At 47.1% G+C, this 16,577-nt stretch overlaps 3 protein-coding genes across 3 annotated transcripts; 1 reads left to right on the top strand and 2 right to left on the bottom strand.

Annotated features, from left to right (window-relative positions):
* Nucleotides 1–92: 92 nt before the first annotated feature.
* F4817DRAFT_367309 (hint-domain-containing protein) lies at nt 93–2,718 on the bottom strand (the record flags this gene model as incomplete). The annotated part of the gene is made up of 6 exons (XM_049307098.1): nt 2,544–2,718; nt 2,096–2,494; nt 1,839–2,032; nt 1,615–1,780; nt 894–1,567; nt 93–810 (listed from the first exon to the last, which is right to left on the bottom strand). The coding sequence occupies exons 1-6, from the start codon at nt 2,544–2,546 to the stop codon at nt 93–95; spliced, it is 2,154 nt and encodes a 717-aa protein (XP_049156409.1). The 5' UTR covers nt 2,547–2,718.
* Nucleotides 2,719–10,179: 7,461 nt separating this feature from the next.
* On the top strand, nt 10,180–14,640 carry F4817DRAFT_203918 (uncharacterized protein). Its single transcript, XM_049298615.1, has 2 exons — nt 10,180–10,275; nt 10,523–14,640. The coding sequence occupies exon 2, from the start codon at nt 10,782–10,784 to the stop codon at nt 14,214–14,216; it is 3,435 nt and encodes a 1,144-aa protein (XP_049156408.1). The 5' UTR covers nt 10,180–10,275; nt 10,523–10,781; the 3' UTR covers nt 14,217–14,640.
* Nucleotides 14,641–14,654: 14 nt separating this feature from the next.
* On the bottom strand, nt 14,655–16,156 carry F4817DRAFT_345952 (uncharacterized protein). The gene has a single exon (XM_049304328.1). The coding sequence runs from the start codon at nt 15,814–15,816 to the stop codon at nt 14,887–14,889; it is 930 nt and encodes a 309-aa protein (XP_049156407.1). The 5' UTR covers nt 15,817–16,156; the 3' UTR covers nt 14,655–14,886.
* Between the last annotated feature and the right edge of the window lie 421 nt (nt 16,157–16,577).

Raw genomic sequence — 16,577 nt, 5'->3', positions numbered from 1 at the left:
ACACTATGGCTTCAGGACAGGAACCTCGTGAATACCAGGCTGACCAGCCCCTAGAATCTTAGCTTCCCCTTACATCCTATGTGTTGTCAGACTTATAGCACATATTTTTTGAAACCGCAGACCGATCCGTCGCTATCCCGTCTCTCCACCCCACCGGACAGCACAACTCCGTCTGTTCCCTGTGCTAATGTCGAAATGGATCTCACTACCTTTCCATAATCTCCCAGGAACTGATGGGCGCGGACATCGTCTCCACGTACCACTCCGTGACCGAGCGCTACCACCCAAATGCCTCCAATGTCCAAGGCATGGGCTGCGGCGTCGCAGTCCGGCTGCAAGAGTACAGAGTAAATGGCTCCGGAGTAAATGACGACCTGGGCGTGTTCTAACCCAAGCAAGAAATTCGCGGGGAACATCCATTCAGCGGTCAAATTATCTATCCGGATCGGGTGCCAAGGCGTGATGACAAGGTCGGCAATTCTGCACATGGCGGTCCTATAGACGAACGTCTTCACTACAGCTGCAACGCGTCTGCTTCCAACGGGCGTGCGTACATGTGAGCCTTTACGTAGGCTACGAACGGGTACCTTTCGACCGCTAGCCAGCGTAACTTTGCTCGAACCTGTGAAGCAAGGTGCGGAACTCGAGTTGAGCCGTGACATATCCAGGTGTCCAGTGGTGGCAACCCTGGGACAGGACTGTGTTGGCGGTGGTATGGTATCGAAGGCTTTATCAAGAGCATCCCTACATTTAGTGAAGAACGAGTTCTGGTTATACATCAAGGGGCCGGGATCCTTAAAGGAGTTGCACCTAGATGACAGGGTTATCATACATTGTGAGAAGGTAACAAAAGTCTTCCCTTTTTTATATAACTTCAAGTAAGGGGTACTTACAGCTGCTTCGCGTGCGCATTCCACAGACTAAAGAAGTAGTGGCATCCCCATCGACTGAAATATTCTTGGCTGGATAGAGCTAAATTTACTTGACCGGATGGGAGGTTACCCACGAGATCTGCCATTAGAGATCTGTTGTATTCGTCGTCAAAGAGTCTGGCAGGGATGTTATCTAACAGCCGTTGGAACACTATCTGGTGGCGCTGTGGATTGATCTCCTTGCGAGTCTCGTATTCGCCATCACTCTGAAGTGGGAATAAGGATGAAAGGAATTCGCATATCATTGATCGGCTTTGGTGGTACGCAATTTGAGGCGAGGAGAGGACGTGTGAGTTACTCGTAGCGCCGTAGGCTAGGACACAGAATTCTGCGACTCTCATCCGCGAGTATCTAAGCTCTCCTGTGATATTAGCTTCTTTCACGGAGGAGCCGAACTTGGTCCTGCAACCCTGGCTGTCGACGCTCTCTAGATATATATCTCGAGACTGGCCGTATTGTAAGTTTCCTAGCTTTATGACAAGTCTATTGAAGTCTGCTTCCTCTTGCTCCTGTCTGTCAATGACTTGGCCCGCTGTCGTTCTCAAGCGAGTGCCTTTAGGGCTGGTGAGTTCAAGCGTACATCCCGTTGCGTACGTCGTCTGAAGATGAGCGACTGCATGGACGAAAACGGTCCCCTATGCATTGTTAGCTAGTGTTGAGTAAGTGAACCAAATATTCATACTATCATGCCGGCGTCAGGAATGAAAGAATAGTTGCCGCCACCAATCTCTCCAATAGACTTCAGAAGTCCCGACCTTATCTCGTAACCAAACCCGAATGTATGAAGAGTTGCCGGGAGAGCTTCCCAGGTACTGCGTATCTTATGGACGTAACCTTGGCCGGGACACCTGTGAACAAGATAAGTACCTAAGAATTAATACAGCGGAGGGGGTATCTTAGAAGTACATGTAATTCGGCAACCCATCTGTCAATATCATGACTGCGGGCACACGCCCTGTATTCTGCTCTCCGTCAAATAGATTGACTCCTTCCCGGATTCCGTGCCAGAGATTTGTTACACTATCAGCCCTCATTGCCTCGATGTTCTTGTGCGTTAACTTTTTATTCTTAGGCGTCATCGACAACAGTTTCTGGACCACCTATTCTCGACCCAAGCTCGATTAGTAGAGAGACACACACCCCTTAGTATGTAAGGAACCTACCCGTGCTTCTCTGCTGAACGTCACAATACCAAGTCTGTCGTTCTCATCCAGCGTGCTCAGGATCGTACGTGCGGCATGCTTTACCATGTCAAGGATTGACAAGCCAAAATGCTCAGAACTTGGCTGCCCGTCGTCTCCAACCATCTTTGCAGGAGCCGGCGCTTGCATACTCCCAGAAATATCTATGACTAGTACAATATCACAGGGGATATGTTGGAGTTTACTATCCATTGGCTTGTTCGGCGGCTGCACTCGAACTATCAAACCGTCGTGCGATGGTAAAGCATGTATTTCCAAAGCCGCATCCTCCGCCATCGAGGGAGTAGGTTGCGCGGAGTGCTCTAAGGAGTACTCTGAGGAATATTCACCCATCCCTGGTGTAAATTCTTGTCTGCGAACCTGAGAATGTTGTGAGAATGTGTTGCTGTCACTTGATATGGATATTTACCATGATGGGTGTAATGGCTTCGAGAGCTGGGGAGGTAGATCTTAAATCAGTCTGTACAGTCGAGCTATATTCCTAGAATCCAATACGGGCCAACTGGTTATAATAAAGGAGAGCTCGTTCTAGTAAATCTCGCTTTTATGGGCGTCGCAAAAACTCAGTTACATGCAGGAAGATGAATCACGACAAGAATAGTTCGTGAGTATGAGTTTATAACTACCTCTTTGTTTGTTTGTTTGCATCCACATAAAAGGCAACGCCGATGCGGCGATGAGGCAGTGAGGCAGCTAATATCATTGTAAAACTCCTTGACCTTCCTTACATGAGTAGCTCAGGGGGCTCTTTAGATTAGTTCAACTGCCAATTCTGGATGTGTCTCGTCTTCTTATTCGTCCATGGCCCATTGTTCAATTATCCAATGATGGACTCTGCCGGGGATGAACGAAGCTTTAACGTGGCTTATACCACGCTATATAACCTACTAGGTTAGTTAAGCAGAACAAATAACTAACTAAGCAAACAAACAAACAGACTTTGAGCGTGTATCATTATACCAGTTAGTTTTTAGATATTCCCTCGGTAGATACGATTGTCTTAAGAAAATAAACTATTTTAAACCATCTTTATCTGCAGTATAACTATCATATCATAACTATCAGAACTACAGTCTTTCTTTTCTCAAGAAGCAGGGGCCTCCGGCATGTTGCGAGCTGGGGGGTCTCAGCCGAGAATTGTGGATAATACTAAGAGGTTCGGCTTTAACGAAGTGGTCTAGCGTCGAACTGAATAGATTATTCTAGGTAGGCAGGTAGGTGAGGTGAATAGGAGACCGAATATTTAAGGAAGCAAACTATATATGTGAAACCATGAAAGAACTGTTGAGTTGTTCAATTTCCCGGATCTCTAACAAGCTAATTGGTGAGACTTTGAGACTAACAAGTTAAAGATGCCACTAACCTACTAAGTTTATGCTGTGCCACCTATGCTTAGAAGGATCTGGCATGGACCAGACAACCAGATCTCGAATGCCTGTCCATTGACCTCTTTTTACACTTGTCACCTCGCTAATCTTATATCAATACCGCTCGATTGGTAAATAAACATGAGAGGTAGTAACATATTTTAAGAATTCCGCCAAGAATGCTGCCAAAGTCTGTATCCACGAATTGTCGCTTAGATGGAATTGGTATGTACTGTATTGACGCGCAACTGTCTGTGCATCCTATGTATGTAAGACGAGATACAATTTCCTCGCCATTAATTACATTAGTAGACGATCGCGCGCCCCGGCGTAACGATGAGAGTCGTAGGCAAAGTCGGTAGTGTTATGTGCATGAGACGGGTATAAATATCCAAACCAACCAGCCTGATCATAACGACGAGTCACAGAGAAATACCTGGAGCGCCATTGCTTTTTATACACATCCGTCACCCATTACCATTACCAGCACCATCGCCAGGACGCCAAGCCAAACCAAACCAATTAAGTATGTCGTAATCTTTGTGAGACAGAATATCCCTCTATGCGCAATGATACTTTCTTGACCCGTTGCCTGAAGATGAGTTCCGGCCAGAACTTCTACAGAAGGGACGAAACTACATCTTGTTTAGCAACGTCTATCTCAACAGGTAGCGACGAGTAGCCTCACCTCTATCATAGCCGCTAGGGACTGGCAGAATTCAATGGCAGTCAATGGCAGTCAATGGCAGTCTGAGCATTCCTTGTGCTTGCACCAGGTACAATCCGTGTTAATGACAAAGATGCCGCCGCATTTGCAACAGTGAGCCGCATACATGGTGGATATGTTTTGTATTGCTCAATGTGAGGTCCTCGTTTGTTGTTGTTGACAGGAGTGTGATATATACAATAGCAACTGTCGCTTCTGATGCCTAGTTTCTTCTAAGAACCTGCGAGAAAGGAATATTGTTGGAAGAAGTGTGTACGAGATATTCGGGTTCTTCTGCTACGGGACGCCGGACTGATATACACGCCGCAAGGGCGAGCTTCCCCGTCACAGTGGGAGAAATATCGCAAACCCTCAATTTCATGAAGCAGGCATATTCCGTCTACAGGGTCCAGAAGACATGACGACCTGCGCGAGTCACACTAGGGAAAGCTACCCCGCATGGGATTACAGTTCGCGGAAACGAATCATAGCTTGCGGGTGAGATGCAGTAGGACCTAAGAGGAAAGGCTGAAGGTTGGGGGCTGATCGTGAAGGATCAACTGCGAGCGTGACCGGCGATTTCGCAGCCCTTCGCAGCCCGTCGCAGCCCTTCGCAGCCCGTCGCAGCTCGTCGCACCCCGTCGCACCCCACGTTTCTTTTTTTCCCCTTCCCCGGCGCCAGAATTCCTACTGGTGCATTCCATTCCCTTAGACTATCGTTAGACTATCGCAACACCTAATCGCAAGGGATGAACTACCCGTATTGCTCAGAACGCCGCACACTGGTGGCGATGGTGGTGACGACCGCCCAATCATTGCCACGGCCTCTCATTGGCTATGATGAATGCGGGAAAATTCGGGATTTTAAAAAGAGGCCATAACCACTTCTGGGCAAAGGGAACGTCGTGCGGCCTGTACCGGATGATATTCTGCGTAAATCGAAAAACATACGGCAAACGTGCGACCCAGAGCTATCAGAATCTTGCAGCCGTATGGAAAAAGCCAAAACTCTGTCCGAGTCAATGTTCGTCATAGGACTAAAATACATATTCCGTAGTAGGCCGTCGACTTTGCTGTCCTGCGCCCTCTTGGCCTTCTTTCGATCTCGATCTGTTGCTCGGCCAATCTCGTGATCCTCATTGTTGTGGAATTGCAATTCTGAGGGATGACGTTTTGGCCTTCGTGGAGAGACATGAGCTGTGCACATCGCCGCAGATCTGTTCGTTCATGACCTACGTATGTGCTCTGCCCCGGTAAACGAATCAATCACCAGTCATATTAGCGTAGCATTTATATTTGATGGACTTTTTGTCGGTATTTAATATTACGTTCTTATGTATTTGCATAATGCTGCAACGACCGGGGAAGTACGTTGATCAAGCATTCGTTTGCATTGCGTAGCGCTCTCGTTTGACGTGGTAATCTTGGGCTGGCACGTAAAGTTGCTTTGTCTCTTATTAGCTGTCCTACCATACATAAACCGTTGGTCGCGTGGGATGACTAGGTATGTATGTGGTATGTATGTCGTTGGATTGGTTCGAAGCTAACATGTCTTGTTAGGAAAATGGTATAAGTGAGAGCTGCGCGGTAGCACACCTCTTGAGACTTCTTCAATTATTCCTTGGTAACAAAGAACTAAGCATCGAAAAATCCGAGGAACTACTTGTGTATTATGATTACATGACGACCAAGGGAGTTGATATTAAGGTACTGTATCACGATGTCATTCATCTATGAGGTTATACCAAACTCCTAATCGGGCCAGGAATATTCATCCTCTTAGGCCATAGATATCTGAACAATATGTCCCTTGTTCATTTAAAAATCCTTCGAGTTCCGTGAGGTCCTTTCCTGTGGCACATGCCATGACATACCTATTGTAATCATACTCTGTCCGGCTTGTTTACCTTCGGTACGTAGGAGTACAGGGGAGGGGCCTGTTTTGTCGAGGAAGGATTCTTCAGCGGAGTAAAAGAGGTCCTCTTCAAAAGTAAGATCGCATGATATGAAGCAAACAACCCGAGTATCTATACCTTTTATTGGAGTCGGTTATGGTAATAGCGATACTACCATATTCAACTCGGGATTTAAATGCTTTAGCACTATTTAAAGATGTAACTAGGTGAAATTTACCTCGCATATGCACATATCATATGTGGTTCGCGTGTATGTAGAGCCGCTTCTGTGCCGATATGATAGATGCGTGTTTGCAGGTATTGTCTCTACTTTTCGCGTTTGCCCGTCGACTGATCAATCACGTTGTTTATAATCCTAATGGCATCGTTTCTTTAGTATTAGTATGTTTGGTCGTTGGTTTACATACTTGACCGAACAGAATTTTTTTTCTAATTGTTCACCGATGCTTGGTGATGTTTGCACACTGCCTATGATTATTTCTTACACTTTGTACATAGTTGGATCTACATGTCAGAATAGGAGAGGTACCTAACCCACCTAGGTACCTAAGGTAGCCAGCCCTAGGCGAAATGGATCGGGATGGATGCCGAAGCAAGTCATAAAGTTGATCCACGTAGTTGGAACTCGAGATGCCATAATATTACCGCGGAGGTACCTACCGTGATCTTATCCTTTTTGTCCTTCTTTCCTTTTTCTTCTTTTAAGAAAAATAAAACAAATGAGACGAGGTGTCAGGTTGCCTGTGATACTTTGGTAGGTCATATGTTAGAAAGGGGAGGTTTTCGCCTAAGCTATAAGTCTTATATTCCTACGTAGGGTACTTGCTAGGTACTTAGGTCTAGGTAAGTAATGTACGGTAAGAAGTGTCGATTAGGAATTATAAACAGGGTATAAACACATATAAATTGTTACAATGTATCGAATATCTTCTCTGTAAATCTAGAGGCCGTAACATGCAATATCATATACTAAAATGAGATATGATAGGTACACCAGATGGGCATTTTGGATCCATGTTTCCACTATATCTGTTGTAAGGTATTCACCTCGTACTGTTACACTCGCTATTCTCCCTTTTAAAACATTCTCTTAAACAAATGAGGATTTTTGTTAAAACATCGACGGCATATGGTTTACTTTGATCATCGCAAATACTGGCCTATCGACAATACTGTAGGCATTAGGCCGATATGAGGAGAAAATAAAGAAAATAAAAAATAAAAGAAGCTTTACCTAGGTAGATTGAAAACGGCAGTGCGGATGCTACCCACCATTTCAGGGGAATATGGTTCCAGGGGTTAGAACCCCAAGGCGGCTAAGCGCCAGGAACAGTAGTATGATTGGACCGCGGAAGCATTGGTCAGTTGGCGATAATACATAGTAGGACTTAGCGTACACCACTGTCACTCACCATGGGGGGCGTAGTTAGTTAGTGCGAGACTTCATAATATATACTGTGTTTCTATGTACCTCCTACGTTGCTGGTATTGAAGACCATAAGTTTAAGTACGTTTGAGCGAGAGGTCGAGACGCCCATTCCTATGAACCCCTGAATTTCAGGTCGAGTCTTCCTCCTCGCGCTTGTCATCAATCACCTTCCAGCATTTAAGCCTTACCGCACCATTGGCTTTGATATTTAATATAGTACATGGATGGTACCGGTCGATGGGAATCTCGTTTATTATGGTATATAGCGTCTTCGTTATCGTTAAAATGCAAGCCCAATCGTCTGATCTGATCTGGCTATTTGGTCCTCCGCGTGATTTACGTCTCCCATGTGCGCGGACGACCCATCCCAGCGGGGAGGTATGTAGACGGATGATGTGCCGTGGCTGCATTGGCCTACGTAGGGCTCTAGCGGGTTGTCCTAATTGCTTCTTTTTCGCTTAATGAATACTAGATAGCTACTTGGATACCCGGGTTTAAATGAGGGCTACTTAAACGGACGCCATAAGCAAGTGCGTAGTTGTTTGAGATTAACTAAGCCAAACGATTCCTTGAGATCTTTCCCAGCATGGAGAAGAGACCCGAACCGTAGATAGAACATGATGGGAAGTATGGGAGATCGCTGCAATCTAATAACACCGTTGCATGACAGCTGAACACTGCTCCTCTCTTTAGCTGTTGTGCAACCGCCTCAAAACGCCGCCGAATCTGATAGAAGCAGATAAAAGCAGGTATTCGTAATACCTACATTAGGTAGGTAGTGTCAGTTGGCCTTGTCTTTTGGTATCTAGACTTAGGATCCAGGTTACAAGTTTTGTATTCCCCCCCTACCTATACACTACATGGTAAGGCTAGTTAGTGAATATCCACTAATACATAGCAACAAGGGGAGCATTATGATCGTCGTGTTCTAGAAAAAGCCAATGTATACATATTAATTAATCGGGTTCCATTCCGATGATCTTCTCTTGTTAGATAAGGTTACGGTATGTAGTGTATAGTGTAGATGGACTAGGTGCACTATCGTCAGTTCTATACAAACAAATCATCTACTAACGCATTATGTAGATAAGTTATAATATCACGTCTATGCACGTCTATGCAGTCTATGCACGTCTATGTAATCCTTGAAGAGGAATTGCTTCCAGTTGAACTGGAGAATAATACAAAATAGGTACGGATCTTATCGTGTGATAGTATCATGAAATTAGGATCATAAGCTTAGCATAATCATAATCCTTCGAATACTGTTTAGGTAATCTTTAGATATTGTTTGCTTATTTACCTCCTAAGTTCAATTCTTCCCATTTCGTTTTACTTATGTCATCGCATAGTATCGCTAAAAATGATTGTTTACCTATCAAATGTAAATGTACATATTCAGATAATGTTGGCTACCTGTAATGCTAAGAATCTAAGCTAAATGTGGTAAGACATGTGGGAAGCAAGGATATAATTGTCCAATAGGCTAGCAAATAGACCCTTTCGCTTTGGAAATTCTAGAGACACGAAAGTGACTTAGGAGAGACAGTGCAATTTCTTAGGAAATACATACCTAGCACTGATTATTAGTAGAAGATGAGGACCAAGAATGGACGAGTCGTACTTACATTAGGTACCTACATAATGTATATATGTACCTACATATAGGTACCCTTCTCGCCTGCACTCGCACCTATGTATGCAGGGCCCTGCACCGTTATGCAGGGGAGTCGGGGTTTCTCTTCCAGGATAAGCTCCATTTTCAACGTTCTTGGCATTAATCATCCTTGTTCACTCATCACCCTCATTTTCCACCCACTCGGTTTTTTCCACTTTCGCATTGACTCGCCGACTCGTCAGTCACTTGTTTTTGTCTCGTCTTGTCTGATTTGGTTCTGGTCGATGGTCCGTGTTGAATCAATAGCGACCCTCGTTTACTTGTCTACTATTATCAGCCAGTCAATCTCTTTCGTTTCTTGCTTTCTTCGGCACTCGCACTCGCTTTCCTTGTCGATTGTTCGTTTTCTCTGCGGCGACAACTCTCACCATAGTCACTCCTTTCATCCCCAGCGACAAGGCGACACTCGAACTACTAGGCGGAACGATTGATCGATTAGAGTAATTGCAATAGGTCCCGGTTATCAAAGATACTGCTCGTGGAGGATACGAAGGGAAAAGGGGTGTCGAAGCAAAATACAGAGACTTGTTGCGAACCCCCTCTGGCATTCGACGAAGAAGCAAGACAGCCGTTGCACAAGAACTTGAAATCATTTCAAATCATTTCTCATTCCAAGACCCAGAGTTTGAATCTCGCAGATTAAGCAGTCACAAAATCGGGTTCCAGCATTCGTCTGCCATCTGCCATCAGCCTATCCTACAGGAACCATTGGGAACCATTGGTCTGTTGTGTCCGTGTGACTTTGAGTATTCTTCTCTCCTTTGGCATCCATCGTATGCTGCGAGTCGCGGATATTCCATTCCAGAAATCTCTTTGAATACATTTTCGTTTCTCTCGTCCTCTTATACTACCTAGGTAGGTAGGTAGGTAACAGGATTGGCTCTTTTCGAGAAAGAGGGACGGGGTCATCTCAATTTGGTTGTCTGATCGTCGACCGGCCCATGTGCATATTCATGCTTGCTTTCCTTTCGACTATTCAGGTTGCTATCCAGGTTCCCCCATCGAATCTGTGAAACGCCCCCGGCACGAGCCATCCCGTCTTCAGGTAAGCCCCTCCAATACCTTTCTGGACAACATTTTGCAACTTCTTCCAAGGAATTGTTTCTACTATTCAGGAAATCAGGATTATTGGAAGATCTACCAATCAATTTGCATTTTACGCGGCACTTCCTGTATCTGAACTCTCGAGCACGTCTGTGCCCGCACCGGCGGTGCATGCCCCTTAACCTCATCTCCCACGCGATATCAATATCCCCAATTCATTTAACTAATTATATTCTCCTCCATTACAGACAGAGATCACTTTGTACTTCCTGAGTCGACTTTTCCGTCCGCACTACCTAAATATAATAGCAACCTCGAAACATATTCAAACCTCACTGGAGTCGATCACTTTCAGGAATTTCACTTGCTTTTATTAATGGGATAAGGAGCGTAATACTATCTCGTTATCTTATATCTTAACTTATCTTCTATCATATCGAACTGGTTTCTAGTCATACCTAAGAATTTTCACCCGGGAACGAAGGACGAACTACGGTATAATCCACAATGAATCGCTTCAGGACTAAGAAGAAGGCCAAGGATGACATTTCGACGCCCAGGCCTTCGCAGGACTCCGAATCGTCCATGCCTTTCCGGCCGTTTAGAAAAGGGAAGAAGGCCCAAGAGCCAGAGAAGGTCGATATCGATATTTCGGCTGCCCTACCATCTAATGATGAATTCCGTACGAGCTTGTTAATGACCGGCCTTTCAGCCCGATTCTCTATGCTACGGGAGCAGGATGATCCAAACACTAAGATCGGTAAGGCCAGCGATGACAGCGTTCTTTTCCCTAAGCGGCAGTCCAGGTTGGATTACGGCGGCTTTCGCGGCTTGGGGGATATCGCCGAGGTTGAATCGATAAGAGCAGCAGCTCCTTTCGCTAGGAAGGCCTCTTATAATTCAGATGATGCGGACTCGTTGAAGGCTAGCAGTGTCATGGGACGTTCTAAACCGACTGAGGGTAACAACCTATTTGGCGGGCGCCAGAAGATCTACAAAATCCCGGTTGGTACTAGTTCATCGAAAAATCTCGACGGCGGAATGAGCGGGCGAGCCTTGTACGATGACGATGTCGCCTTGTCTGCTTTTCAGCGTTGGAGGCAGGCAGAGAGGGAGCGTAAATCCTCGGAGGAAGACAGGGACGAAAACGAAGAGAGGAATTCAAGCTTTGCAGATGCGGATGCCCTCCGCGCCGATTCGCCAATACTCAGTAACTACAACCAAAAACGAGAAACATCTTCGACAACATCATCCATCCCATCATTAGCTAGGAATTCGACCGCCGCAACATCAATAACGTCTTCTCAGCGGACTCCTTCCCTAATGGACCGGCAGCCGTCAACTGGTTCTACTACTGCGGTAGATAGGGGCGTGACACGTACCAGGAGGCTATACGAGTCTGGGCTAAACAATGATCTCCACGAGCAGCAGTCTTCGGCTCTTTCCCGCGTCGACACTCTGACACGACAGCGTACTTTTGGCACTCTAACGCCAGATCTGGCCCAGAATTCGCCATCGCCTACGACATTTGGATTTGCCGATCGGTTTAGCAGCGAGCGAAAGGTCCTGGCAAAGTCTAGCGCGCCGAACTTGCGATCGATGAGTCCCCCAACCACCGCCTCTCCTACTGGTACCCCAGACCTCGGCGATCGTGTGCCTAGCGCGAGCGATATGCGATCAAATTTTGGGGGGGCGCCGCCGCTGAGCCCCCCAATAAGCGAGACGGAGGAAAATTCGATGCTTCAAATTCACCCCAATGATCGAGGAAAAGCTACTGCACTCGGAGTCTTCCAGAAGCCCCTACAACCATATGATGAGTCCAGATATGCCCAACGGCAATTACAACGACAGCAAGGCCGGGAAACGCCCACGCAGAGGTCTCGGGATGACTTGAACGTATCTTCCGTAACTAATAGATCCAATTCATCATCATCTGGAACAAGAAGAGAATTGGAGCCCAAGGTTTACGTGGCGCCCACCGAAACCGGGTCTGCGTCAATTGAGCCTGCAACATCATTCTTGGCCGATCCTAATGATTCGGATTACTCTCCTGCTGCGTCGCCCAAGTCAGGTGCATCTCCTCACGTCTTGTTGAGACGTCCATCGGACCGCCAACACCCAGCTCTTCGTGACTCTACGAAGCTGACAGAATCCGATAATCAACCTACTCCTGGGGGCAATTCGTCAATGTCACCAAATTCGAAAGGTATCTCGCCTGCGGATTCACCTACTCTGGGTCCGGCTCCTGGCGCTGGCTTAAGCGGCATGGTACGGCAACACTTGCGGGGCGACAGTAATGCTTCGTCAATTTACGGCGTCAACCCTGCTACGTCGGGTCTAGAATCTCGTTTCCCCGCGGGCCCAGAAGATGGGCAAGATTTCCAAGGATCAGGAGTAAATACGAATCCATGGGAGCTGCCCGATGTGGCCCGGGATTGGACATTAGATTTAGACGTCAACGAGCCAATGCTAGATGTTCAATCTGGATCGTCTAATGTGCCTACTACCGAAGAATTTTTGGGCCAAAATACCAATACGATTACCGGTGACGACCGAGATGAATTCGCTAGTCGGCTAGCAGATGGAGCACGCCGAGTACGTGAACGATTAACTACGTATGCTGAAACCGACAGTCGTTCTTCCTCGCCTCGCCGGTCGGAGGAGCCGGTAGATGTAAGGGAGCAAGCATCCAATCTACGGCAAAATGAGCTGCAAAATGGGCTAGGTCATCTACAGTCAAAGAGTAGCCGGGGATCGCTAGTTGACCGAAGCCGGGAGCCTCCTCAATCCAAAGCTATGAAAATGCTTGGTCTCGGGGCTTCAAATGGCTCTCAGACGACAAGCTCGGCACGGGAACACGATGGTCCAGAGCAGCAACCAACGGAGGGTGATCCTCTTGCCGGACTTCGAGCATTCAGGCAGGCGAAGCGTGAATTGCAAAAGATGAAAGAAGCGGAAATAGAGGTTAGACATCAAACGCAATCTCAGGATCTTGCTCTAGACACCGATTCCGCACGGTCGACACCAACTAGACAACTACCCTCCGGACAGCGATCCCCCGAACGCGAACGGAAACCACCGCCTATATTTTATCAGCAACGGACATTCAGTGAAGAGGGAAAGGAGGTACAGACTCTCGCATCTAGGGGACAGTTAAGGAACGATCGCGATAGAAGTGGTTCGGACTCTAGCAACGACGGGCGGTCAAATGTGCGGTCCACGCGGAATCTTCAAATTAGTCCTAGTGGAACTGCGGCACGACCTCCAATGCGCTCCCCAGGTCTCCCCGGTACAGACATCAAAGGGTCGTCAATCATGCCACCACAACCGTATCCAGGGTCTAAGAAATCTAAACCTGCAGCCACTAGCAACCTCCGTGTACAGACGTCTCGCGGTTTCGAACCGAGCCAGCCCTCGCCTATCTCTCCCATGCCATCACCGTTCGGCCGTAATCCGCCGACCTCTGGTGCGGTCCCTTCGCCCCGCTCAGGAGCATCCCCAAATCGCGGCTACGAGAATGCAAGTCCGACTACAAGTGATAGTACAAGACGCAAGATCAAGACTAAGGACATTTCGGATCCTACGTTCGTCATGACGACTTCCCAAGTCCCGACCGTAGCCCTGTCAGAAGCCCCACAGAACATATCTCGCAGCAACAGTCGGACTGCGCCGCCTTTGCCCCCTATTAACCCGAGACGAAGGCAAGATTTCTCCAGCACTCGAGCTGTCTTTGACAACTTGAGCCGACGCAGCGGTACTGGCATGGAGGCAGAGGCTCTCGACCGCAAACGCCTCCGACCGGTAGCATCTGATGCTTCAGGACTCCAATCAAGAGCTCCTAACAACGCTCCCCCTAATAACGCTGGTCTTCCTACATCTAGGAGAGCCGTGACCGATGGTGGCAAAAGCTCTAGCATGGGATTGCCGGGTGGTATGATTTAGTTGGGAGCAACATGCCGAATCTTTTCTTTAGAGCTTTGTTTAATTCCAAATCAAAACGCGCTGACCCTTGAGCATTCACGAAATGTAATGAGATACCAATTCCAGATTCTTTTTTTTGCTCTTCACGAGGTTATGGGACGGTTGTATATTTTGTAAATTTAAGTTTGCCCTGGGCATCACGCATTTGCGTTTCCTTTATGGTGGACAGACTTACATGCCGCTTGCTTATCGGGCTGGCCTCGGAGTTGAAGCGGATAGGGGGAAACTTATTTACCTAATCATCAAAAGCAGGGAAGGAGGCGTATAAAAAAACGCAGCTTTAGTCTCGAGATATACTCGTACCGAAAGACGTTATATTATAGCAGTTAGTTATATTATAAAACCATTGCTCTACACGCCGCTACCACGTGTCAGGGAAAGCTCGTATAAGTCTTTTATCGTAAACTACATCAACTCGATGACGGTTGAATGGGTCCCGTTGCTGGGAAAAGTATAATCAAGACTTTTAAGTTATTTCATCTACGTGTAAATTCCTTTCTTATTATCATTCCTTGCATAGACAGGCATAATGTATTCTAATGAGGCGCAGACGGTAGAAAATAGACAATTTATTTCTTGAGGGTTCTTACAAAAAGCTTCTCCGTCAGGAAAGCCTATCCCAAGCAACGGTCTAGGGCACATAGACTACTCTGCCCTTGGCCTTTAACGATGGATCATTCCAAGTCTCTTCGATGTCCTTAAGCTGCACAGACCAGGCCGGGGTCAGCTTCCAGCTGGCCACCGTCGGTACCATTGTGTGCAGCTCCTTCGTTAGCGCCGATATGCTCCAGGAACCCGCTCCCGCTCCCCGGATAGTTAGGTCGAAGGACCGGAGGAGACGGGACGGGATTTGGGGAGTATGCTGAGAAAGACCCCCGATTTGGACGTACTGTACCGGCTGCTTGACCCGGCTCAGCGATGCAAGTAGATGAACCATGGCGTCGCCATAGACGTAATCCAAGATGACATCAACGCCAAGGGCTTTGGAAAAGTCAGTTTCGGCTACCGGATCTTGGAGCACGATGTAATCATCGAGGCCGTCAACGTCGGCTAAAGTCTCGCTGTTCCGCGCGATACCGATGACCTTGCCAGCCCCTAGCGCCTTAGCCGAGTGTACGGCCAAGCGACCACTAGCACTCGTCGCACCAATGATGACGGCAGTAAAGTCCTTGGGCAGGTTGGTAGTACGCTGAGTGATAGCCATCCAACTGCTCATGGCGGGATTGAGGTTCGCGGCGAATGATGCTGGATCGACATGATCAGGTAGCGGATAGACGCTGGACTTGTCGATGTTGATACGTTCTGCAAACGTGCCGCCCTGCATAGTAAAGACATAATAGAGCTTGCCTGTGGACTCGTCTTTGCCGACACAGTCGATACCGAGGGTGTGAGGAAGCACTCTGGCTGAGTAGTGAGCTCCTGAGGCACGGGAGCGAACTACTTGGTGAACCCCAGCAGCCAAGACGTGGAGTTGGACTTGGCCATCTGATGGTGCAGGTGGATTGTCAACCGAGACATACCGTGGTCCTTGGGTCCAAGACTGAACTTGTGCTGAATGCATGTTTTATTGACTTGTTGATTTGTTGACTTGTTGACTTATTTATTTGCCTCTTCTCTAGATTTTTTTTCAACTTCTCAACACAGTTATTCCGCAGTCATCATATATTATATATTATTTTATATTGGTAAGCCAAGTGGATTTCGAAAGTCAAAACCGCGCGTAATTCGACTTATCGCCGTTCATAATCCGAAAGCGGGTATAATATTATATCAGGCCACTCGAGACTTATGCATCTCGGTATCGTTAACGCTCGGTATCGTTAACGCAGCACCTGTTCCTGCAAGAAGTGTCCATATCTGAACCGTGCCACAAATGAACAGGTGCTGCGTTAACGGTAGCCTCACCTCTCCGCAACGGGGAAGAACATGGATTGCACCTAGCCTTACCGCTACCAGCGTACAGGTAGTTTAGCTGAAAATCCTCCGGTCTAGTTTAAGGCACACTCGAACCCTTCCTGGCAGTCTGAGTCGTAAATATGTAAGTATAGATGGATAAAGACGTAGACTTATTCTGTCTGTGCCGTAGTCTTGCGGCAACGCTGTAACCGAGGATTCGATAACGGCGTTTAAGGTATGAAGGTCTTCCATTTAAAGGCATTTAAGTGTGTAAAGAATGATGTATGTAGGTAGGCTATGAAATGGGACGAGGAGGCGAGGCATAGTGCATAGTGCATAAAGGATGGGACAGAAGAGAAACATAGCCCCCAAAATACATGCATAAGTCAGATAAGTGCAAATCCTACGAGGAAGGCCTGCGAGGAA

The sequence above is a fragment of the Daldinia loculata genome (assembly GCF_022478755.1).
Source record: "Daldinia loculata strain CBS 113971 unplaced genomic scaffold F4817scaffold_47, whole genome shotgun sequence".
NCBI lineage: Eukaryota > Fungi > Ascomycota > Sordariomycetes > Xylariales > Hypoxylaceae > Daldinia > Daldinia loculata.
Note: the sequence above shows the minus strand (reverse complement) of the source record. Positions and strands in the feature narration are given on the sequence as shown.